Raw genomic sequence first — 26,972 nt, 5'->3', positions numbered from 1 at the left:
CTACGAAGACTAGTTGATGCCACAGAACTTGCAACAGAATTGGAAGTATCTCCAGAATTTCGCAGAAGAAGATTACAAAAAAGAAAGAGACACTTCAATTATGAGCCTGCTGATGAACCTATAACAAAATCCGAAGGAAGCTTACAAGGTAAACTGCTTTATAAAATTGCTTTGTGGACAAGGCTTTGAAGTCTCTAGAGCCGTTTCTAGCAGTTAGTAAAACGTAATGATCTTTTTGGTTTCTTGGATAAATTTTTAAGAATTCGAAGGATGAGTTAAGAAAACATACTGCAGATTTATATATTGCACTTTCAGATGCTAAAATCATTGAGGGCAACGAATTGGTCAAGTCTGTGAAAGTAGCAGGTATTGATAGCCATATGCTAGTGAAGGAAATGAAAACATTGAACCCAATTCTTCCAGAATTGTGCTTCAAAAATCTTTTAAATATTTAAAAATTTCTCGCAATTAATGAAAGAGCCACACAATTTCCGAATTTATTGAGATCACTAAGAATATTTTTAACGATACCAGTGACTGTACCATCAGGGGAAAGAAGCTTTTCCCGATTAAAGTTAATTAAAATATAATTAATTAAATAATAAATATTTAAATTATAAATTACACAAATTATTTAATAAATTCTTTAATTAATAAATTATTTAATTAAAACATATCTGAGATTGACAATGCTTCAAGAGAGACTCACCAGCCTAGCTACTGTATCCATTGAAAGGGAAGCAAAGAATTTAAATTTTGAGAAAGTCTTCAAAGATTTTTCCGATAAATGGGCAAGAAAAATATCCTTCTGATTAGTTTTGTTTATATTATCAAAATGTCTGGCCAATTGTTAACAAAATATAAAAATAATAAACAATTATTAATAGTTTTAGTTTTTAATTTTTTTCATTATTTCAAAATATTGAGGAATTAATATTGAATTTTTCAAGGGGCCCCTGCCAGCATGCTCCAATCAGGCATCACATTTGCTAAGGCCGGCACCAGGTGTTACCAAAACCTACATTCTGCATCAGATTTGGCCTAGAGAAACTGTTCTCAGTTTTTATCACAGTGAGGATATCCCCAGGATACAGCTGTTTTACAGATTTAATTAATTCCACAGCTTTAATTAATTAAAGCTGTGGAATAGGGCAAATAAATGTGTGAATTATAGTACAGTTTCTAGTGTGATGATGTACCCAAAGATGGCATTAAATCTTTCAGAACTGCTTTTCATGTTGAATTTGATAAAGTTTGGTGGAATGTTGTGTGCTAATTTTTGATAAGCTTCTTTTTATTATGTGGATTATATGCTTGAATCAGTATTATGTGGTTACTGCAATACAAGTAAATGTAATACATTACACAAAGTTAACATTCCTATGAATTTATGTGGAATAGTAGAATCCAAATGACAAAGATATACAATTTTAAACTGAAATGCTATTCGGCTAATGCAATGAACTGTCTAGCCATCACAATACTCTTGTGCTTCCACAAGCTAACTCCATGATGTGGTTTCTTGAAAACATAGTATTTGCAGTGAGGTCTATATTCCTTTCTATATTTAGTTGAGCTAATTTTATTTGATTTTATAACATTCCCTTATTGGCTATAGCTGCTTAACACTGCTCCAAACATGGTGTATGTCTGTATATTTCATCTATTCTAATAATAATAAGATAAAACAATTTTAGTCATATGCTTTCCCATATAAACCCTTACAACTTGCTTTAAAATTACAGGTGAATCTCATTAATAGAAGGGACTTCAATTTTCATATTTTGTAATAACGAGGTTTGTAGTAACAAGGTCCCCAAAAATTTCAGTTTTACCCTACCCCTTTTTGGTACATACTATATATCTAAGAATAATAATAAATAATATCAAAAATAAATGAAAAAATAAGTTAAAATAATAAAAACAAAAGACTTGTCTAATAATACAGTAAGAGGAAATAATTTTAATAATTTTATTTTATTTGTAAGATAAACTAAGACAAAAGCAATTAACGGAAATTAAAATATTGTACAGTATATATTCTGATATACACAATATTTTAGTATCACAGTAAAAAAAATTACAATTTTAATATAAAAGGACACATGCAAACCATTACGATTCACACATGCAAATTATTTTTAATTTGCATGTTTGCATCTTAATTACATTAATAAATTAATGTAATTTAAAGAAAGAATCTAATGTTGTTTGCACAGTTTTGTCCTATATGTATTTTTAACAGCAGCACAGACATTATCAAATGCAATAGTTGTTTATTTATCAATGCTACTGCATGCCAACTTGCAGTGCATAACACATGCTTCTTGATTAGACCGGGGTTCGAGCCTGTGTCCACCAAATACGGAGGATGAGGAAAGGTCAGGAACTGACCACCGCATATCCCCGGAGCAATATGGCCTTAGTTGCTAATGCTCCTGAAAAACCAAATAACAACATAACAACAGCATGGCAACGTATTCTCTATTATGCTCAGTACATTTTGGGCATCTTTTTTAGATGGAAGTGTGTGTGTGTGTGTGCGTGTGTGCGTGTGCGTGTGTGTGTGTGTGTGCGTGTGCGCGCACCTCTTCACTTCTACTGTTGCTGATAACAAAAACAATATTATTTTGCTTGACACTCAGCAGCTATGCTATTCTGGTGTTGGCATTCCTGTGGTATCAACTTCATTATCCGCCATCACAAATTTCCACAAAATATATTTTGCCCAATAGCAAATTTCTGAACATCTATTGTGCAGAAAGTTACCTTTATCCAGTGGGTGGTTGATTGCTGGAACAACCTCCATCTGTGGTTGTGGAAGTTAGCACTAGCATTAGTAGAGGCACACGATTAAAGAAAGCCAGCTTATACAGCATCAGCCAAAAAAAAATTTCACTGATCCATTCATTCCAAATGTTTGTCTAGTTCTGCCTTGTATTTATTTAAGCTATCAACATCCACAAAAACAGATGGAAGTTTGTTCCAGCAATCAACTACCCACTGGCTAAAGGCAAATTTCTGCACGTCTATCCTACATCTGTCTTTCCTCAATTTGAATTTATGCCCTCTCAGATGATTATTCTGAGCAAGAGGAAGAATCCAATCAGCATTGAGCTTGCTCAATGCATTCAAGGCCTTATACACCTCAATCAGATTGCCTCGCAGGTGCCTAATCTCCAGAAGCTGCAATTTGCAGAATTTAAGCTTTTCTTCATAAGAGCACTCCTTTGTTCCCTTCACCAGTCTTGTTGCCCTTTTCTGTACATTCTCAAGCAACTCTACATCCTTCCTAAACTAAGGCTTCCAGATCTGTACACAGTACTCAAGGTGTGGCCTGACCATTGCCTTATACAAGGGAATAATCACCTCCTTATCCCTGCTTGCAAAATTCTTGTATATCATTGACAAGACCCCATGAACTACTCTGGCAGCCTGTCTGCACTGGCAGAAAACTTCATATCTGACTGTACAATTACTTCCAGGTCTCTTTTATTCTCCACTATCCTGAGTGTAACACCACATAGTTGGTACATTTCTCTGGGGTTACTGCTACCCATATGCAGTACTTTGCATTTGTTAATGTTAAAGTTCAGTTGCCACTTCTCAGCCCATCTACCCAACTTTTCCAATCCTGTTGCAGCAGCAGCAGCATCATACTGTCATTATTGTTATTAACAACCCTGCCAACCTTTGTATCATCTGCAAACTTTGACATTAAGCTTGATATACCTTCATCAATATCATTGATAAATATACAAAACAACAATGGGCCCAACACCGAACCCTGAGAGACACCACTAATAACATTAGTCCACGTAGAGCAGTACCCATTGACAGACAAATATACAATATCAAAATTATTTTGTGCATCCAGTTCCTTTGTAACCACATCATAGTATCCAACCAGATTTGTCAGACAAGACTTTTCCTTAACAAACCCATGCTGTGTCTGAATTATTACTGCCATCTTGTCTAGATGATCCTGCAATGCTTCTTTTACCAGTGACTCCATTATTTTCCCTGGAACAGAAGTCAAACTAACAGGTCTGTAATTACTTGTGTCATCCTTTGATCCCCCTTTGTGAATTGGAGATACATTTACACATATCTAGTCCATGCAGACTTTCCCTGAGTCCAAGAATGCTCTCATAATTATATCTAAGGGTTTTGCTTACTTCCTTTGCTGCCTCCTTTAATATAACTAGATAGATCCCATCCACCTCAGGTGCCTTTCTTATGTTTAACTTCAACAATTTCTCCTCCACTTTGCTCTCATTTATTAGAAAATCATTCAACTCCTCATCAGAGCCTGTCTGATAAACATCTGGCCCTCTCTTCCCTGAATAACTCCTCATGTGTGAATGTAGATGCAAAATATTCATTTAGTTCAGCACCTATCTGAGAATGATCATCTACAGTCAAACCACTGATATCAAGTAGACCAATCTGATTCATCCCCTTCCTTTTAGAGTTTATATAAGTAAAGAAGTCTTTACATCTTTTGCCAAAGTTTTCATAATCTGGCTTCGCTTGCCTAACCTCCTTTGTGACTTTATTACAGACTAGCTTGTATCTACAAAAGGCTTCTGTGTCGCCTGACAATTTATGTGCATCCCATGCATTTCTCTTCTCTGCCACGAGTCTCATTAGTTCATCTGATATCCATTTGGGCCTGAACCTAGAGCAGTATTCCTTAGATGGAACAAAAAGCCTAGTAGCTTCCAAGATTACTTCCTTTAATGCTTCCCATGAAGAATTTGATGTTCGTAACATTGTGTTGATAGCTAAAATAAATTCAAGGAAGAACTAGACAAACCTTTGGAGCAAATGGATGGGTGAAATGGAAAGTTTTTTTGGCTGATGCTTCATAAGCGTGCTGTCTTGCATCATATGCCTCTACTAATTCTAATGCTAACTGTTCAAATTCGCCAACAAAATCCATATTCTCCTTCAAATTTCCCCATTCTTCAATGTTACTATCACATTAATCTTCTGGACCATATTTTTCAATGATATTCTCACCAAAGACTCTTTCTGAAGCTGTTTATTGACAGTATTGCATTTGATGCAATACTGTCCCAAACAATAACATTATTACAGAAAGTACCCAAGACATTCCGGCGCCTCCGTAGCCAGGTGGGCAGGAGCACACGCTTCTTGAATAGACCGGGGTTCGAGCCCATGAGCCACCAAATACGGAGAATTCGGAAAGGTCAGGGAATGACCACCGCATATCCCTGGAGCAATATGACCTTAGTTGCTAATGCTCCTAAAAACCAAATAACAACAATAACATCCAAGACATTCCAATTAGGCTGCAAATTGTTCCCTCCTTCTATGTTGCAGATCAACTACTATCAGGAGAGCTCTATATGCTCGCTTGAGGTTATATATAATGCCTTGATCCAGTGGCTGCGTAAAACTGGTGGTCGTTTGTTTGTTTTCACCCGTTTAGTCACAGTCGACTTTCAGAGACTTTATAGCGAGCTGCCTCCATGCTGTCCAGTCTTCAACAGTTTCTTTCAAGTTCTTCATGCACCTCCAGTGTCATTCTTGATGATGTTCAGCCAGCATGTTCTTTGCCAACCCCTTCTCCTTGTTCCACTGACCTTTCTTAGCATTATCGATTTTTCCAATGAATTGGATTGCATTACAGGACAAAAATAGCTCAATTATATCTTGGTGATTTTGCCTTCCAATGATGTTTCTGGTTTGATGTGATCCAAAACCTCTTTGTTCATAACTTTCACTGTCCATGGCATCCGAAGCAGCTTTCTCCAGCACCAAAGCTCAAAAACGTCAATTTTTCTTCTGTCTGCTTTTTTCATTGTCCAGCTTTCACACCCTTAAGTTGTTATGGGAAACACTAAAGCATTAACCATTTTGATCTTCATTGTAATGCTGACATCTTGGTCTTTCCAGATCTTTTCCATGCTCATTATTGCACTGCATCCAAGTTAAATTCTTCTTTTAATTTCAGGGCCATATTCTCTGCCTCAGTTGATCTCAGATCCAAGAAATATGAATTTCCAAACAGATTCAACCTCTTCATTGTTAATTTTAACTTCTCCAGTCCTGGCTGTTGTCATAATTTTTGTTTTCTTGACGTTAAGCTGCAGTCCCGTCTTTCACTCTCATCTTTAACCATTAAAATCAATCAATCTTCTTCATTTTCTGCAAGCAGAGTTGTATCATCTGCATATCTTAAATTATTGATGTTTCTGCCACCAACTTTCACTCCAATTTCTGACTCATCCAAGTACAATTTCCTCATAACTGATTCAGTATACAAATTAAATAAAAATGGGGATAAGATATAGCCCTGTCACACACTTTTTCTGATTTAAAACCAGTCTGTATCTCCAAATATTGGTTGGTGTATATTATCAGAGAATTTCACAATTTTTCGTGTTCAACACAATAAAATGATTTTGTATAGCCGATGAATCACATGTATACACCTTTCTGAAATTCATGGGCATTTTCCTTGATCCAACAGATGTTTACAATGTGTTCATGAGTGCCTCCTCCTTCGTAGAAACCAGCTTGAACATCAGGCAGTTCTGTTTCTATAATTCTATACAATCATGCTTAAATGATTTTTAATAGAATCTTGCGTGCATGTGATATCAAGGCTATTGTAGAGTAGTTTGAGAAATTTTGGGCATCTCCCTCCTTCGGGATTGGAATAAACATTGATCTCTTCCAGCCTTTTGGCCACATGCTGCTTTTCAGATCTCCTAGCACAAAGCTGTGATAACTATGATTGGCAAACCTGATAATATTTCTGTTAGTATTCCATCAATTTCAGGGGCTTTTCTCCTTAGTAGTTTTTGCAGTGCCATAATACCTCTAAAATATCTGGTTCTAGTTTATCCTGCTCTTTTGCTTCAATCTGTTGATGTTTGTTTCTATTTGCATACAGTTCTTCCATATATTCCTGGAAGTATTAGGAGGTTAAAACAGCTGTATATTTGTCAACTTAAGTGTCTCAGCAGAATGTGCTATGCAATTCTAGAATCATCAAAATGTTCTTTTTTTCTGAAGTCATTCTTCTGTCCACTTTTGATAACCAAAATTTAATTTTTACCGTAAACCAAGCACTTCTATTGGCCTCATAATCATAGAGAAGTTGGTTAACTTCTTTAAAACACCTTGACTTGGGAAACATATCAGTCACAAGTGGGCACAATTTTCTACTGCCATCTGAATTGCAGCATAACAGAAAAGTGAGTCTTTGTTTACTTAATTTTCCACTGTGACAAGACTCTTCTTGGATGCAAATTATAAAATAAACCTGTCTCATCAAGATTAAAAATATTCTTTGTCTCATATTTGTCAAGAATGGACCATACAGAACACAATCTGTAGTCATTTTTTTCTCAATTAATCCACACTTGCCGCAAAAGCATTTCGCAAAACCAAGCCATTTCTGCCTTTAAATCTTTGGAGCCAGACATTGCTGCATTTGAAGTCACTAATTCCATATTGCTGAGACAAATAATTTGCCTTTTCTTGCAAAAGTGGACCTGATTTAGCAAATTAGATGCAAGCATTTGTTGGTACCACTCAAAACGTTCTGTTTCAAGCTCCTCGTTTTTGCACCACAAATTTGTTTCCTGTTTTTTTATTGCTGCTCCAGTGTCATGCACTTCAAGTTTTTTTTTTCAGTTTTTCAGTATTGTAGATAAAGTACATAAAGGGATGTCCTTTGCAATGTCAGCTTTGCTTTGTTCCATTCTATCAGCCTCTTGTATAATTTTTAATTTAATTTCCAGGCTTAATTCCATCCATTTACATTTTGTCGCCATACTGCTGCTAGATGAGATTTAATATAAACAAACTTTAAATTAATTTAAAGATAGGTTCCAAAAAAACATCAGCTCATATAAAATGGCACAAAATATAGATTATACAGTACTGTAGCAAAAGACTCTTTGAACTGGCATAACAATTGCAACTGACCTTAATCCCGTGGAGTACAAGGGAGTGTGTGTAAACAACTTAGAAAAACTATTTTTGTTCTTTTGTTAATTTTACAGCTCATTCTACACAATGATGTTTTTCAGAGTGCACTTGCATTTTAGCAACCATGAACTGGTTTTGTTTACACAAAAGTAAATTTTAACAAGTCAGTGCCATCCTTCAGGAAGTAGTAAACCGGGTTGGCCAGAGATTAAAGATTGCTCAAAAATTAAAGAGTGCCCTTCGTGCTAACGTTATTTTATCAATCATTTTCCATACTTTTGCATGCATGGCGCCTCCGTAGCCAGGTGGGCAGGAGCAGCAGTGCATAGCACACGCTTCTTGATTAGACTGGGATTCGAGCCCATGACCACCAAATACGGAGGATGTGGAAAAGTCAGGGAATGACCACCGCATATCCCCGAAGCAACATGGCCTTAGTTGCTAATGCTCCTAAAAACCAAATAACAAAAAAAAAAAAAAAAACCTTTGCATCTAGGGAAAAGGAAATTATTATTCCATTAATCAAGTCAATGGTGGCAAAGACTGCATTTAGAATACTACACTCAGATTTGTAGGTCACATTTAGAAAGACAGAGAGCTTCTTAAAAGAGTTCTCTGATGAGTAATGTGTCTAGAGCATAGGGCATCCATGTGGAAAGAGGTTACGAAAGTGTTGGTTACAGAGCTTGGAAACAAGACATCAAGAGGAAGGATCAAACTGAATGAAGGTGAAATTTTTACAACAAAATGGGGCATAAAAACCAGGGAGCATAAGTATAACCACCAAGAAAAACTAACAGACTGGACCAGAGAAAGGATCACTTTTTTGAAGTCCAGAAAGACCCATTAATATAGATGTCTCTCTAATATCTTTTCATGATATAATAAAAGATTTTTGATATACAGTCGAACTTCTCTATTACGAACTTCTTTTTAAAGAATTTCTCCATATTACGAATTTTTTCGCAAAACATTGCACCTTGAAACGAAATTACATGTAAAATTAACCCCATATAGCGAAGTGTTAGTCTCTCTATAACAAATTTTTAAAAAAATTAGTAAAAGCATTTTTGAAGATTTTCAAGCATTAACTGCTAAATAGCCACTCAAATATACGACTTCCTTCCCTCCGAAATTATGCATTAGCATCTGCAATTAATCATCCTTTTAGTGAATACTTGTGGCCATTGACACCCATAGGAGGGTCTTTGTTTCATTTTTGTTAGTTATAAAACCAAATGGGTTTTCTTAAAAGTGTTCATAAACTTTACAATAAATAGGATAGATTTGTAAATTGATGTTGGCTCAGGGGAAAACAAAATTCGCTGCAGTAAGCCTTTAGCATGATGTGGCGGCAATACATAGAATGCTACCATAGTTGGTTTTTAGTAACGCCTACTGAGTGACATTCGCTTCTCACCGCAACCGTACCATGTGACCTTCCTGTCAATCGTTATATGATATGTCATGTCTGTTCTCATCTAACTGGACTCCCAGTAGATGGTTTTCATTATTTTATTTATTTATTTTTTAATTTCATTCTTTTAGAACAATTTGTCATCAACCACATAGGCTATATGCTCTTGTATTTTTTTTTTTTTTTCTGAAAAGTAACATACAGCATATATTAACCGTAAATTTTCTTTCGTGTATATATGAATGAAAGTCATATATTTCTTAAAAGTGATTGACAGGAAAAGTCACACGATACTGTTGAATTGGCAAGCGAACATCATTGAGTAAGGCGGTACTAACAATTCACTATATGGCCAGCGCAGCAAAGTTTGCAGTGAATGTATCAGCAAGAGCTGCAGTCCAGTAATTTTTACAGTTGCGGAAACAGTGTCAAAGAGAAAGTGTTTAAGTATTAATGATAAAGTAAAGATTCTTCATGATATTGAACAGGGTTTTAAGAAAAAAGATATTGCGGAGAAATATGGCATACCTGCAAGCAGCTTATCTACGATTTTAAAAAATCGAGAATCAATTTTAAATGCAATTGAAGGAGCAAACAAGAAGTGAATTAAGTTGTTGTTGTTATGGAGGCTTAATGGCACATAAGCTGCTAAGGCTATAATGTGCCTATTCACTTATTATATTAAAACATGAGTTTTCCATAAATCAGAAGAAAATCCAAAATCAAAAATAATTAAAAAGTGCAGTTTGCCTGAGAAAGTCAAAAAATTCAGAAATATTTGCCTTATCACCAATGAGATTTTCAAGAGTTATTGGTTTATGAAGATTAACCAGTGAGATCAAGGATGAAGTTCTGCCTTGTTTATAATAGAGGCAGCCAATAAGAATATGTTTTACAGTCAAATTGTTAGAACAATGTGTACATTGTGGTGGATCATCTCCTGTGAGTAAATAAAGGTGGGTCAGATGGGTTTGACCTATTCTTGCCCTTGAAAGGACTACTTCTTCTCATCTCTATGTACGGACACTGGAGCGCCAAATTTTCGGGTCTTGTTTAAACTGAAAGAGTTTATTATTAGTCTGAGAATGGCAAAGTGCTGTCCATTGTGATAGGCAAGCAGCATGAACGGTTAGTGCATAATCTGATGCTGGAACAGGGATGTTGGTTAAATCTAAGGTAGTTGGATTTTTTTCAGCTTTATCGGCCAGTTCATTGCCTAAAATACCGGAATAGGCTGGAATCCAGCAAAAAGTGACCAGTTGGTTGCATTCTTTAATTTGCAGTAATAAGCTTCAATTTCATCTAGAATAGGGTGAACTTTATCTGAGGAATTACATAACGACATTATTGAGCTGAGGGAATTAGCGTAAATAACTGATTTTAAGGAACAGTCAGAATAGAGATGTTCTAGAGCTAGTTTGATTGCATATAATTCAGCAGAAAATATACTAAATTCTGATGGAAGGGAAACTGATATAATTGTATTCGGAAACAATGCAGCTGCTCCAACATTTGAATTAGATTTAGAGTGATCTGTATAAATTGGGGAGAAATCAGTATATCTTTGAGTGTGAACTGCATGAATTTGGTTGACATTTGATGCTTGCAAAGTATTCTTTCTCCACTGACAGAGGTAAGTGTCACAGGTTGGAAGAGGAGGAGGAGCCCATGGTGGTTGAGTATAGGTTGTATACAGAATGGATGGAAATATTCCAAACTTGCACCAGTTCAAGAAGGCGAAGACCAGCTGGTTTTACTGTACTAGGTTTGTTTCTGTATAAGATTTCTAATGGTGGGTTGAAAAGGTATGATTGAATGGGATGAAAGGCACAACTTTGTATCTTGACAGCATATTTCAGAAACAGTTTTCCTGCGTAATGTTAGTGGAGGCTCATGAGCATCAATGTAGAGACTATGTGCTGGCGACGTTCTGAACGCACCAATTGCAATTCTCAAAGCACTGTGTTGAATAGGATCAAGCCAGTGTAATGCACTCTTTCTGGCAGAATCGTAGATTGGAGCACCATAATCGAGACGGGATCTGATTAATGCCCTGTATAACCGAAGAAGGGAGGTATGGTCTGCACCCCATGTTTGGGCAGATAAAGCTCTGAGTATGTTTAACTTTTTTAGACATGAAGTCTGTACATTTTTAATATGATCTAGGAAATTTAACTTGTTGTCAAGGATTAATCCTAGAAATCTGATGTTGCTGATGACTGGGACAAAGACGTTAGAAATTTGAAGTTCAGGATCTGGATGAAGTTTGCATTGTCTACAGAAATGGATAGCAACTGTTTTCTGCTGCGAGAGCCGATAGCCGTTGAGGCTCGCCTATTGTTGAATTTTATTAAGTGATATCTGAAGCTGTCTGTCAATAGACCTCATGTTTTGAGAATAACAGGAGATGGAAAGATCATCTGCATAAAGGTAAGTCTCAACTGTATTTGGAAGCTGCTTAGTGATAGAATCTATTCTCAGAGCAAAAAGAGTGGCACTCAGTACTGATCCCTGTGGAACACCTTCTTCCTGGACGAAAGTTGCTGAAAGAGCATGTTGGTATCGAACTTGAAATGATCTAGTATGTAAGAAGTTTTGAACAAATATAGGAAGGTTGCCACGTAGTCCGAGAAGGTAAAGGTCACTAAGTATACCATACCACCAGGTGGTATCAAAAGCCTTCTCTATGTCTATTGAAACCATTACTAGATGTTCATGTTTGACAAAAGCATTACGGATGGCAAATTCAGCCTTGACCATAAGATCTAAGCATGACCTGTTTTGACGAAAGCCATATTGACTATGGCTCATTAGCTGTTCCGACTCAATGATCCAGATGAGTCTTCTGTGGATAATTTTCTCAAGAATTTTGCTGAGGCAGCTTGAGAGAGATAAGGGTCTATAGCTATTGAGGTTAGATGGATCTTTTCCAGGCTTCAGGAATGCCAAAATTGTTGAGTGATGCCAAGAAACTGGAAAAACATTTTCTAAAAATATGCGATTGTAAAAGACCAGGAGGTGGCGCAAAGCTTTGTCATCAAGATGTTGTAGCATGACATAATAAATCCCATCTGGCCCAGCAGCACCATTGTCAAGTTTTAATGACATGTAAAAGTTCAGAATATTGCAGAGGTTTGTTATATGGGAGAAGATGGGCAGTTTGAAAATGAATAGCATGCTTTTCTTTAGTGTTTTTAATTCTTTGGAATGAGGTAGTATAGGCTGATGTTGCTGAGATTTCTGCAAAAGTATTGCCTAAAGCATTAGCTATATCTACAGGATTAGATAGATCTATCCCTTTCCAGGAGAGGATTGAGAAGGTATGGTAGGAAATTTACCGAATTAAGTTGTGTATATGCGAAGATGTTAATAAAGCTGTTCTAAAATGGGTGCAAATGATATGTGAAAAGAATATACCAATATCGGGTCCTATAATTAAGCAACAAGCTCTGAAATTTGCACAGTCCCTGGGAATACAGAATTTAATGCGAGCAATGGGTGGCTAGATAAATTTAAGAAGCGCCACAGAATTGTGGAAAAGATTATTTGTGGAGAAAGTGTTAATGTAAGCAAAGAAGATTGCAACAGTTGGAGGAACAATACCTTAAAGAAGAATATGAACCTAAGGATGTTTTTAATGCTGACGAAATGGGTTTATTCTTTAAATGTTTACCGAATAGAATACTTGCTTTTAAGGATGATAAATGTTTTGGTGGAAAACAAAGCAAAGAAAGAATCACTGTGCTAGCTGGAGCAAATACAACAGGAAGTGAAAAATTAAGAATTTTAGTCATCGGAAAATCAAAAAATCCAAGATGTTTTAGAGGCACAGTGGACTGATTTCAAGCCCACTTGATTACTAAATAGGTTAATGATAATATCCTTTTTAAATTCCTCTGACTTACATGATCATGCTGAAGTACAAACAGAATTTTTAAATAAAGATTTTAGATGATTAAAAAATTTTTATATAAACTCATTTTTTTTTTTTTAAATCAGTGAAGACAAGTCAGAAGTCTAAACCCAAAACAAATGATTTTTTTTTTTTTAATATGGAAAACTAGCACACAGGATTAAGTAAGGTACAACTCCAGTTTCTATGCAAGCCACTATCTGGTTGTTATTCCATCAAATCAAGAATATGCTGATATCCTGTTAGGAAATATCCCACCATGGCTGGGTTCACTATTCCCTTAAAACTACTATGATTTTTGATCATTAAGGCATGGCCCTAACACCACACCAATATGTTCCAGACATGCACAATAAAGAACAAATCAAAAGTCTGAAGCAGCCCAAAGAACAGTAGCATAATTCCAGACAAGGTAAGCTACCACTGTAAAGACTCAATGGTTGTTAAAGAGCACAGGAGAGAATCCATTTGAAAATTTTGTGGAAGGAACAGAATTTGCAGTTACACCTCTGTTAGGGAGGCACAATGACAACACTATTCCTGTTGCGATAAAGTATTATATAACTATAAATTCAATTTTCAGACAGTTCCATTATCTCCTTAAGGTAAGCCAATTTTTTCTCCGACATTTAGTGTAAAAATAAATGTAAGAAATGAAATTTTTATATCTAATATGCAATGACAATATCTCAAATTCTAATTATGAAAAATGAGAGAAATATAATTACCTTAGAAGATCGTGTGACAGCTCCAAATTCAGAGTAAAGGTCACTAGAATTTGGAAATTTCTCCACAACCATTTGGCAAATATGATGGAGTAGTGAGTGCTTATGAACAGTATCTTTCACCTCCGGAACTTTGGAAAGATAGTCTATCTGGAATCCTTTTGCCTATTAATATATTGGTATGTCAAAAATAAATCAAACCTAAAATAATAAAATACTTTTAAAAAGTACTTATACCAAGAATTTACAATTATTCATCTAGAAATAATAAAAATTACATTCCGTTTTCCATAAAAAACAACCATGTGCCTATAATGTAACTACACTGCACAAGATCTCTCTCTCTCTCTCTCTCTCTCTCTCTCTCTCTCTCTCTCTCTCTCTCTCTCTCTCTCTCTCTCTCTCTCTCTCTCTCTCTCTCTCACACACACACACACACACACACACACACACACACACACACACACACACACACACACAGAACTCCCTTCCTTATTACATTTCAGGAAATTTAAGACTGTCCATCACAAAATGCTGCCTCCGTAGCCAGGTGGGCAGGAGCAGCAGTGCATAGCATACACTTCTTGATTAGACTGGGGTTCAAGCCCATGACCACCAAATACAGAGGATGTGGAAAGGCCAGGGAATGACCACCACATATCCCCGGAGCAATATGGCCTTAGTTGCTAATGCTCCAAAAAAAAAAAAATAAATAAATAACCATCACAAAATAATTCACTTTTAAGAGCATTAATGCCTGCAGATGTCATGCAGGACTTTACAGGTGTCTCTTAAAAATAACTGTTGTGCATTAACCATAAATTAATGATTAAAAATCTGAATTTTTTTTTTTTTTTATCTTCCTAAATATAGTCAAACTTTTCTTTGAGATGTTTTGGAAATGGCAAATTGTTCACCTGGGATTAAATATTCAAAGAACCTGTCAGGTCCTGCAAGACTATTTCACTTCAACGAGCTTGTTTCTTTTTTCAGTGTATCATAAATAGTACATTGCTCACACGTAGTTTGGTGCACTGGCTGACATGTGGCAGAGGTATCTGCTACAGACAGTAGCAGGCAAAGTTCAACAAGACACATTATTATGTAAACACATAAGTAATTTCACACTCTAAACGAGCTGAAAAATGACTATTACCTTCATTTTTATATTTTATGGTAGTAACTCTGCTTTTTCATTTTCAGGAGAAATATTTGTTGTTGTTTATTTTTAAATAATATTTTTTTTAAATAATATTTAAATTTCTCATTAAAATTAAAATTACTTAAAACAAGTACTGCAATTAACTAAAATCCACTAAGAAAGAAGAAATATTGGTATGCTGATATAAAAAAATAAAAATCTGGAAATAAAAAACTTAGTAACCTGTCAGGTTCCCCATGACTGTGTTTGTCATAAAATAACCTGTAACAGTACTACACAACAGATTAGGGTAGCAATAGCTGAGTATGAGAAAACACTGGCTAAGATAGCAAAGGTGGGAACAAGGAGTTTTTCAAACATATATGAATACAAAGAAGAAGAAAATGAATCAGACTGAACCCTTCCACAAAGGACGCAGAAAAGTCTTAGCTAACCCACCTGATATTGTTAATGAATTGAACAAGCATTTGGAATCAATGTTTTCTGATGTAAGAGGCTTTCTATTGAACAAAAACTATGTGAGTGAGGATGAATATTGAAGAAATTAGCAATTTTGAAATTGCAGATGACTGTTTATCAGAAAAGGGTAAGTAAATCTCATGGAAATGATGAAATACAACCAAAAATTTTGATGGCAGCAGCCAGAGAATGAAATGAACTATCATGGTTAATTATAAGGCATCACAATGTATTGCTAACATATAATCAATACCACAAAGGTTGCTCTAAAAGCGAAGTCTGTTTTGGTTTTGTGTTAGAGTTACTGACACAACAGCATCTGTAGCTATAATTCGCCAAACCAATGATCTGAAGTTGATACATATGGCATTTTTTGTTTATCAACATGAAACTATTCTATATAAGTGTACTATTTAGGACTTTTATATCCTGCATTATCATTTTTATATTTGGTGATAACAGTTAATCATATGAAAATAATAAAAAAACATCCATGTTATTCATGGTTGCAGGATAGATGTGCAGAAATTTGCAGTGGTCATTCCCTGACTTTTCCACATCCTCTGTATCTGGTGGTGACGGGCTCGAACCCCGGTCTAATCAAGAAGCGTGTGCTACGCACTGCTGCTCCTTCCCACCTGGCTACGGAGGTGCCCAGGCTTCCATCTGTTGTTGTGGAAGTGGATGGGTTGAATAAATTCAAGGGAGAACTAGACAAATTTCTTGAAGGATACAGACAGGTAAAGTGTTTTTTTTTTTTTTTTTTTTAGGTTGATGCTATATAAGCTTACTTTCTTGAATCATTTGCCATTACTACCACTACCACTACTACAACATTAGTATCAGTAATGGAAAATGATTCAGGTGCCTCCGTAGCCAGGTGAGCAGGAGCAATAGTGCGTAGCACACGCTTCTTGATTAGAACGGGGTTCGAGCCAGTGACCACCAAATAACGGAGGATGCGGAAGGTCAGGGAATGACCACTGCATATCCCCAGCCCGGATAAAGGGTGAGGGTTGGCATCAGGAAGGGCATCCAGCTGCAAAACTTTCATGCAAAAACAATAAAAAATGCTGCCCCCATATATAATGGGAAAAAGCAAGGACAAAAAAAAGTGGAAAATGATTCAAAAAATCAAGCTTATAAAGCATCAGCCAAAAAAAAAAAATAATAATAATTATAATAATAATAACTTCACCCATCCATACCCTCAAAAAATTTGTCTAGCCTTGAATTTATTCAAGCCACCCACTTCCACAACAGATGGAAGTTTGTCCCAACAATCAACCACCCGCTGGCTGAAGGCAGACTTTCACACATCTATCCTTCAACCATCATTCTTTAATGTGAATTTTTGCCCCCCTCATATGAGTAGTCTCTACAAGAAGAGGAAGAATACATCAATGTTTAGCTTACTCAATCCATTCAAGACCTTAAACACCTTAATCAGATCTCCCTGCAGGCTTAGTTTCTAGAAGCTGCAATTTGGAACTGAAATCTTTCTTGATAAGAGCTCCCTTTTGTTGCTTAACAATCAGTTGCTCTTTGCTATACCCATTCCAGCAGATCTACATCATTCCTAAAGTGAGGCCTCCAGACCTGTATACAGTGCCCAAGATACAACCTAAACCTGGCATTAAACAACAGAATAATAACCTCCGTATCCCTGCTAGCAAAATTTTGTATATCCTTGATAAATCCCCATGAGCCAACCTGGTAGCCTGTCTGCAATGATCAGAGAATTGCATATCTGACTGTACAGTTACTCTCAAGGATGTCTTGATTTTCCACTAGTAACTCTACATCCTTCCTAAAAGGATGTAACTCTACATCCTAGAACAAGTACAGAGAAGGGCAACAAGATTGGTGAAAGGAACAAAGGGGTGTGCTTAGGAAGAAAGGTTTAAGTTCTGCAAGTTGCAGCATCTGGAGACTAGGCACCTGCAAGGTGATCTGATTGAGGTGTATAAGGCCTTGAATGGTTTGAGCAGCATGCTCAATGCTGACGGGATACTTCCGCTTGCTCAGACTAAGAACCTGAGGGGGCATAGATTCAAATTGAGGAAAGGCGGCAGTTTAGTATAGATGTGCGGCAGTTTACCTTTAGCCAGCAGGTAGTTGATTGCTGGAACAGACTTCCATCTGTTGTTGTGGAAGTTGATAACTTAAATAAATTTAAGGCTGAACTAGACAAACATTTGGAGTGACCGGATGGGCAAAATGGGAAGTTTTTTTTTTTTTTTGGCTGATGCTGTATAAGCTTGCTTTCTTGCATCATATGCCTCGACTAATACTAATGCTAATCTGGAATTACCATATGCAGTACATTTCATTTGTCAATGTTAGTTTTTGGCCCATGAAGTGGCTACTAATATCAGTCGCAAGCACGGAGTACCCTACCTCCTCATGGTGTGGGCCGGGCAGGTTTGCCTGGCTAAAGGATACACACTATTCTTCCCATTCGGGGCTATCTCCTCCGCTTGGGCTACTAGAACCTTGGTACTAGAAAGAAAGAAAGAGAGACCCATCCTATTGAAGCTAATGCTGCAATCAACATCACAAGAGTCAAAACCATATGGTCTCTTGAAGAGATTGCGATGTTAGCCCATGCGGAAGTTTCCATTGTTCAAATATCAGTGCCGAAGAATATTAATCAAAAACTTCAGACTAAGTTTCCCCATTGAACAGTTGATGCGATAAAGGGAAGAAGGAAGATGGAGTCCTATATCAATTTGGTGCAAGGTATTCTATTAGGTAGTGACCCTGGACCATCGAGTGTCACTAGAGACCCTGGACTAGTGGAGTTTTCTACTACCTTAGACGGTGCCCCTGGACTTGGGGGAGCACCTCTGTGACCGATCCCGGCTTGCCGGTGGATTTAAGATATCCTGGACAATCGAGATGTATGACTTCTGAAACAAGATGAGACCCTGGACAATTGGGGAGCTCTCAGGACTTTATACCATGGGACACTGGACCATCGGCCACTCGCCAGCCCAATTCATCAGGAGACTAAAAACTATTAATATTAATCAAGGTTTGCCTCAGACTCTAAGTGAGGCATATGGTTCTGCCTGGAGGGGAGTAACAAAATATGTACCCTCTCAAGCAGTGCCACCCCATGCTTTCAATGTGGTTTCCACGTTGGAGTTTAATAGTCTTTTGGTCAAGTCTATTAGTCCATCGACAGAGGAAGTATGGGAGAGTATCCCAGTGAACAACTTAAAAGAACCTCTGCATGACCGAATGTTAGAATCGTTGGCAGATTCACCCTCACCATTGATGGAACATCATTATCTCAAGGTTTTATTAGCTCAAGCCCTTGATGATAGAATGCCAGTAGACCTTGAGTTGAAACTCATGGAACTGTAGCGAGACCTTTGAGCAGGAGGATGCAAAGAAAGAGAGATTTTGCGAATAACCAGCAATTATATTATAAAAATAGAAAGCACTTGCCTTAAATATTCTTAATTCTGTACGGATTTCAAGGGAAGTGGTGGAGCCGACTACCTTTCTCGAGTTTTGGAGAGATATCTTTAGCATACAGTCTCATGTGTCTGAAGTAACCGATCCAGAATCTTATTCTGAAGATGGGGGATCTACATAGAGAAAAAGTGGCTAGATCACCTTCTGCCTGTGCTCTTTAAGGCATGTACTATCTTTTTGCCTAAAAAGGAGGATGCTCAGAATCCAGCTGATTTTAGGCCAATTACAGTAGCATCTATATTATTGAGGACGTAAAATATAATTTTGGTCAAGAGGATTACATCTATAGTCAAAATCGATCCAAAGCAAAGGCCATTCCTTCCGGTCGATAGAGTTGCAGAAAACATCTTTATATTGCACTCCTTACTAAGGTCATCAAAAGAGAACTTACGAAATCTTCATTTGGCATCTATTGACTTAGTGAAGGCTTTTGACAGTGTGAGCCATGGTGCAATTCTTGAAGAACTGAAGAGGAAGAAGTTTCCAGTCTCCTTTTTAGCATTAGCATTAGTAAAGGGACATGATGCAAGAAAGCAAGTTTATATAACATCAGCAGCTAAAAAAGGAAAAAAAAAAAAAAAAACTTCTCATTTCACCCATCCACTCACTCCAAATGTTTGTCTAGTTCTACCTTGAATCTATTTAAGCTATCAACTCCTACAACGACAGATGGAAGTTTGTTCCAGCAATCAACCACTAAAGGCAAACTTCCACACATCTATCCGTCTTTCCTCAATTTGAATTTATGCCCTCTCAAGCAATTATTCTGAGCAAGAGGAAGAATCCCATCAGCATTGAGCATGTTCAAACCATTCAAGACTTTAAATTATATATGTCTTTTAAATTATATGTCTTCTTCAAAATAATTTACAACTGAGATGAGATTTGCCAGTGAGTGCCATGCTATTCACCCCAGTAATGGTGTTCAGCAGGAAGATCCTTTATCACCTGTCTTTTTTAATCTTGTTATTGACATGTTAGTGAGGGATCTCCCTGCGTATATCGGCTTTGATGTAGATAAATTTAAAGTTAATGCCATGGCATTTGCTGATGATCTTGTCCTAGTAGCTTCAACATCCTCCAAGCTCCAATGATAGAACAAACCAATTTTTGAATAAAAGAAGCCTGCAAGTCAATATATCTAAACGTTGAACTTTGTCTTTGATCCCATTGAGGAGAGACAAGAAGCTGAAGGTTGATGATAGGAGCTTCTTTGCTGGTGACCATCGCCTTCAAACCAGGCAAATAGCTTCTGCAAGGCATTACCTCAGGGTAGAGGTTACTCCCTTGGAGAGAGCAATGGCTGGGGCCACCTTGGTAAATATACTTATGCGTTTGAGGAAAGCTCTGCTGAAGCCACAGCAAAGGGTATTTCTCCTCAGGACGTATGTAATACCCAGGCTGTTTCATAGCTTAGTTCTGGGTAGAGTTATGGCCGGAAGGCTGAATACTTTAGATACCCAATTGAGGTCTGCAGTCAGAGAATGGCTCCACCTGCCACATGATACGGTCTCGGCTTACATCCATGCTGATATCTTGGAGGGGGTTGGGAATTCCATTCTATCGATGGATGAGCCCTCTTCTGAAGAAGAAAGAATAGGTTGGAGAAGCTCCCATACTCATCTTCAGCCTTGACTAGACATATTGTAAATCTGCCACATGTTAAGGCAGAGTTGAGAAACATCCAGAAGTTACAACAAGATAGGGCAGTTAGATTGGAGACTAAGGCATCAGTGAAGGGGCAGTGTGGACCTGCCTCTTACATGAGTATTTTGATGGTCAGGGACTAAGAGAATCAGGAAAGGTCCGCTCTTGGCACTGGTGGGTAGGTGATGGAACCAAATTGTTGTCCGGCCATGCGTATATTGACCTCATAAGAATGAGGATTAACGCTCTTCCTACCCTCTCCAAAACATCAATAGGATATAGTACAGAGAGAACATGCAGGATGCAATGAGGCTGAGTTGCTCGCCCACATATCACAGAGGTGCATCCATACACACAGTTTGAGAGTGCAACAACATGATGCCATTGTGGAAAATAGACTCCAGCAGAAAGGATGGCTAGTCAGAAAAGAACCATGCTTTACCACTGTGGAAGGTATTCACAAACCGGACCTTATGTGTGCAAAAGGTGGGTCCCTGTTCCTTTCAGATGCACAAGTGGTGAGAATAGGAGAGGAACTTGAGGTACTGCATAGAAGGAAGAAAGAGTATTATAACAGAAATACTAGTTTAAAGAATGCAATAGCCTTGGAGTTTGATAACATCCAATCTGTTGTCTCAACAATTACTGTCTCCAATAAAGGGGTGTGGTGTCGCACTTCAGCGACCCTCATCTGTACAATGGGGATAACAGTGTCCGATTTAAAAATATTGGTGGTCCGGGCACTGAGGGACATTGAGCTGCTGGGGGCTCATCAGCGGATGACCAGGGTTAGACATAACTGAGTGTTATGTTGATTAACTATGTGATTTCCCTGTATGTCGTCTGGAATGTGGGTATTTATGTTTGGATTAACCTTTGCCATTGTAGAATTAAAGGGAATTAATAAAAAAAATTTTTTTTTTAATTTGGCTGATGCTGTATAAGCTTGCTTTCTTGCATCATATGTCTCAACTAATGCTAATCTGGAATTACCATATGCAGTACATTCCATTTTTCAATGTTAAACTTCAACTGCCATTTCTCAGCCCATTGACCTAATTTTCCTAAATCTTGTTGCAGTAGCTAACCGTGATTACTGTCATTAACCGTTCTGCCAACATTTGTATGCCACATTGATATCATATACTTGGATTTCACGAAGGCTCTTGATACTGTTGCACATAAAAGACTGCTGTAAAAACTAGAGAAATGTGGCATTAAGGGCAAGTTAGTGCTGTGGGTAAAGGGATGGTTGAGTGGGAGAAGAGAGAGTGGTTATTAATGGAACTGCTCTTTGTGAACTAATGTTATTAGTGGAGTCACCCAGGGTTTAATGCTAGGCCCATTGTTTTCAATATTTAATAATGATATTCATGAAGGTATATCAGGCTTAATGTTTTCAGATGATACAAAGGTTGGCAGGGTGGGTAATAACAGTAATCACGGTAAGATACTGCAACATGATCTAGGAAAATTAGATTGATGGCCTGAGAAATGGCAAATGAAGTTTAACATTGACAAATGGAAGGTACTACATATGAGTAGCAGTAATTACAGCTTAATATACCAACTATGTGGTACTACAGTCAGGATAGTGGAAGATGAAAACACCCTTGAAGATAATTGTACAGTCAGATATGAAGTTCTGTGACCAGTGCAGACAGGCTGTCAGGCCGGCTGATGGCAATTTGTCAATGATATAAAGAAATTTTTCTAGCAAGGATGATAAGGATGTGATTATCCTATTGAAAAATACCAAGTTTAGGCTGCATCTTGGGTACTGTATACGTGTCTGGAGGCTTCACTTTATTTGCTGGAACGGATGCAGCAAAGGGCAACCAGATTGGTGAAGCAAACAAAAGGGAGCTCTTATCAAAGAAAGGTTTCCGTTCTACAAATTGCAACATCCAGAAACTAGGTACCTACAAAGAGATCTGATTCAGATATTTAAGGGCTTGAATGGATTAAGTAAGCTAAGTGTTGATGGCATTCTTTCTCTTGTTGAGAATACACACATGGAGGGACATAAATTCAACTTAAGGAAAGATAGTTGCAGGATAGATGTGTGGAAGTTTGCTTTCAGCCAGCAGGTGGGTGGTTTGAATAAATTCGAGAAAGAACTAGACAAACTTGTTGAGGGTATGGATGGGTGACGTTAGGTTTTTTTTTTTTTTTTTGGCTGATGCTTTGTAAGCATTTTTTCTTGGATCATTTGCCACTACTGATACTAAAGTAGTAGTAGTAGTAATGGCAAATGATGCAAAAAACCAAGTTAATCAGCAAAAAAAAAAAAAAAAAAAGAAACACTTCACTCATCCATACCCTCCAAGAATTTGTCTAGTCCTACCTTAAATTTATTCAAATTATTCACTTCCACAACAACAGATGGAGGCCTGTCTGAACAATCAACTGCCTGCTGGCTGAAGGCACACTTCCGCACATCTATCCTGCAACCATGAATGTCATGTATGGCTTTTATTATCTCCATATGATTAACTGTTATCACCAGGAAAAAAAAAAAAAAAATGATAATGCAGAACATGAAAGTCCTAATTAGTACACACATTATACAGAATAGTTTCATGTCAATAAACAAAAAATACACTGTATGTATCAACTGCAGATCACTGGTCTGGGAAATTATATGCTGTTGTGCCAGTAACTCCAACACAAAACCAAAAAAAAAAAAAAAAAAAATACCAAAATCCACTTCACTTTAAGAGCTACCTTTATGTATTGGGCACATGTTGGCAATACATTGGCCTCTCAAGTCCAGCGATAGAAAAGCCTTCCTGAAATCCAAGTATATGATATAAAAATTATTTTTCCATCCAGTTCTTTGGTTATTGCACCATAATTTTAAATGAGATTGTTCACACAAGACCACCCTTAATGATTGTTCACAAAAGAGTACCCTTAACAAACCCATGCTGTGTCTGAAGTATATCTGGAGTCCTGTCTAGATAATCCTGCATTACTTTTTTAACCAGTGAATCCATTAATTTTCTGGGAGCACACGTTAGGCTACCAGGTCTGTAATTAATAATTTCACCTTTTAATCCCCCTTTGTGAAATGGGACTACATTCACACATCTCTAGTACACAGGTACTTACTCTGAATTCAAGGGTACTCTCATAATTATGGTTAAGGTTCTGCTTAACTCCTTTGTTGCATCCCTTAATATAAATCGGGTACATTTCATCTACCCCATGTGCCTTTTTTATGCTTAACGTCAACAATTTCTTTTTCACTTTCCTATCAGTTACCACAAAATCATTTAGCTTCCTAAGAGTTTGAAAAATTTCTGGCATCCCCTTCCCTAAAGAATTCTCATGTGAGAATGTAGATGCAAAATACCTATTCAGTTTGTCAGCAACCTGAGCAGGATTATCAATATTTAACCCACTAACATTAAGTGACCTAATGTGATTCAACCCATTTCTTCTACTATTAATATAAGCATACAAGTCTTTGCTGCTGTTCTTTGCAATCTTTGCCAGAGACTTCTCATAATCTGCCTTTAGCTTGCATGACCTCTTTTGTGACTTGATTATTACTAATTTATATATAAATTAGTAATGTGCTTCTGTATCACCTGATAATTTATATGTATCGCACACATTTTTCTTCTACGCCACAAGTCTCATCAGTTCATCTGACATCCTTTTAGGCCTTGAAGAGTATTTCTTCTATGATTATTCCCTGAATGTTCTTTGTTGTTGGACAGTTTGTGCAGTATGACAAATATGGCATTCAGAAGAGACATCAGATCTCTTCTGAAAGTAAGTGCGAATGGATAACAGGGGTATGCCAAATCTGAAGACCTCTTCTTGTCTGTTTGGTCTCAAGCTTGAGGACTATTGCTGAATTGAAACCTATTGAAATTTTTACAATTTCAATAGTTTACTGTTAACTTAGTCTTGCTCTTGTTCCTAACACCACTCTGTTCTACAAGTATGAAGTACTATGTACATTTTCATACTTGTAGAATGTTGAGTGGTGTATAATCAGTGTATGGTATTCTAGAGAGGATGCATTAATAATACACTCATTTCCAGTAAGTTATACTTCTACTGGGATCCAACAAAACCTGATATCAAAGTTGATTGTTTTGCTAGTTTAGCCAATTCAGAATCTACTGAAAAACTGGGTGTGTGTACTGGTATATTTAGTATTAGTGGTGGCAGATGATGCAAGCTTACAAAGCATAAATAAATAAATAAAAAAAAAAAAAACCCTTCCCATTTCAAATATCCATTCCTTCAAATGGTTTGTCTAATTCTTCCTTGAATTCATTTAAGCTATCCACTTTCACACAAACAGACTGAAATTTGTCTTCACACATCAATTCTGCAATCATTCTTCCTCAATTTGAATTTATGCCCACTCGTATGCATGGTGTGAGCAAGATGAAGAATCCCCTCACCATTGAGATTGCTCAATCCATTCAAAGCCTTAAAAACCACAACCAGATCACTTCACAGGTGTCTAGTCTCCAGATGCAGCAATTTGTAGAACTGAAGCCTTTAATGGTAAGAGCTCCCCTTTCTTCCCTTCACCAATCTCGTTGCCCTTCTCTATACCCTTCTAGCTCTACATCCTTCCTAAAATGAGGCCTCCAGACCAGTATGCAATACTCAACATGTGGCCTGATCATTGCCTTATACAAAGCTATAATCACTTCCTTACTCCTGCTAACAAAATTCCTGTAAATCATTGACAAAACCTCATGAGCTGCTCTTGCAGCCTGTCTGCACTGTTCAGAAAACTTCAGTTACCCCAAGGTCTTTTTCATTCTCCACTACCCTGAGTGTAGTACCATACATAGTACAATACTCTGGGGTTACTGCTATCCTTATGTCGTACTTTGCATTTTTTTTTAATGATAAACTTCACTCCTACCACTCAGCCCATTTGCCCAACTTTTCAAGATCCTATTACAATAGTGTACTCTCATTACTGTCATTAACAACCCTGCCAACCTTTGTATCATCTGCAAAGTTTAGCATTAAGCCTGAGGGACTCCGCTAGTAATATTAGTCCATGAAGAGCAGTATCCATTGATTATCACTCTCTGTCTTCTCCCACTCAATCATCCCTTTATATATAGCAGAATCTTGCCTTTAATGCATACTGCTCCAATTTGTACAGCAGTCTTCCGTGGACAACAGTATCAAAAACTTTCCTGAAATCCAAGTGTATATAATATCAAAATTATTTTTTGCATCTATTCCTTTGTGACCACATTATAGTATCCAATCAAATTGGTCACACAAGACTTCACCTTAACAAACCCATGCTGTGTCTGAACTATAACTGCAGTCTTGTCTAGATGATCCTACAATGCTTCTTTAATCAGCGACTTCATTATTTTCCCTGTAACAGAAGTTACAGATCTGTAATTACTTGTGCCACCCTTTGTGATTTGGGGATACATTTGCACAACTCCAGTCCGTGAGGACCTACCCTGAGTCCAAGGATGCTCTCATAATTATGGCCAAAGGTTTGCTTACTTCCTTTGCTGTTTCCTTTAATATAACAGGATAGATTCCATCCACCCCCAGATGCCTTACTTATGTTTAACTTCAACAATTTCTCCTCCATTTTGCTCTCAGTCACAAAATCAAAATCATTTTGCTCCCTGTTAGAGTTTGATTAGCTTCTGGCCTCCACTTCCCTACAGAATTCCTCATGTCTGAATGTAGATGTAAAATACTCATTCACTGTCAGCTACCTCAGCAGGCTCATCGACAGTAAAACCATTGATAACAAGGGGACCAATCTGTTTTGGCCTCTCCGGTCTTGAGTTTACATAAGTAAAGAAGTCTTTGTTGTTTTTCTTTGCATTCTGCCCCAAAGATTTCTCATAATCTGCCTTCATTTGTCTAACCAGCTCTGTGACTTGATTACAGACTAGCTTACAGTGGCAGACAAAAAAACTGCATCACTTATGAATTTTGCAAATAATGTGTTTTGTGCTGCATTGTGGGTTGCAGCAATGTTTAAAATGCATTTGTTAGATTGGATATATATCTCTGTGAATGAAATCCAATAAAAATAGTCCACCTGATATACGTAATTGCCATAAATATCTTCCCAAAGGGTAAAATGCGTAATTAATAGAAATATGAGAAATCATGCAAATGACAATCATGACAACCAAACGTACATTTTATTGCATTTACGTGTAC

At 37.2% G+C, this 26,972-nt stretch overlaps 1 protein-coding gene across 2 annotated transcripts in view; it reads right to left on the bottom strand.

The window, feature by feature from the left end:
• Positions 1–26,972, bottom strand: part of LOC150080881 (uncharacterized) — a 597,772-nt gene that overhangs the window by 157,914 nt on the left and 412,886 nt on the right. For both annotated transcript variants that reach the window (XR_016547378.1, XM_090381140.1), the window contains exon 20: positions 14,030–14,191. Coding sequence is in view for 1 of the 2 variants with exons in the window: in XM_090381140.1 (XP_090237266.1) it covers positions 14,030–14,191 (162 nt within the window). In the remaining variant the exon portion in view is untranslated. The remainder of the gene's footprint in view (positions 1–14,029; positions 14,192–26,972) is intronic.

This window comes from Mastigoproctus giganteus, chromosome 9 (assembly GCF_048544385.1).
Source record: "Mastigoproctus giganteus isolate SK-2022 chromosome 9, ASM4854438v1, whole genome shotgun sequence".
NCBI lineage: Eukaryota > Metazoa > Arthropoda > Arachnida > Uropygi > Thelyphonidae > Mastigoproctus > Mastigoproctus giganteus.
This window is presented reverse-complemented; position numbering and strand designations above follow the sequence as displayed.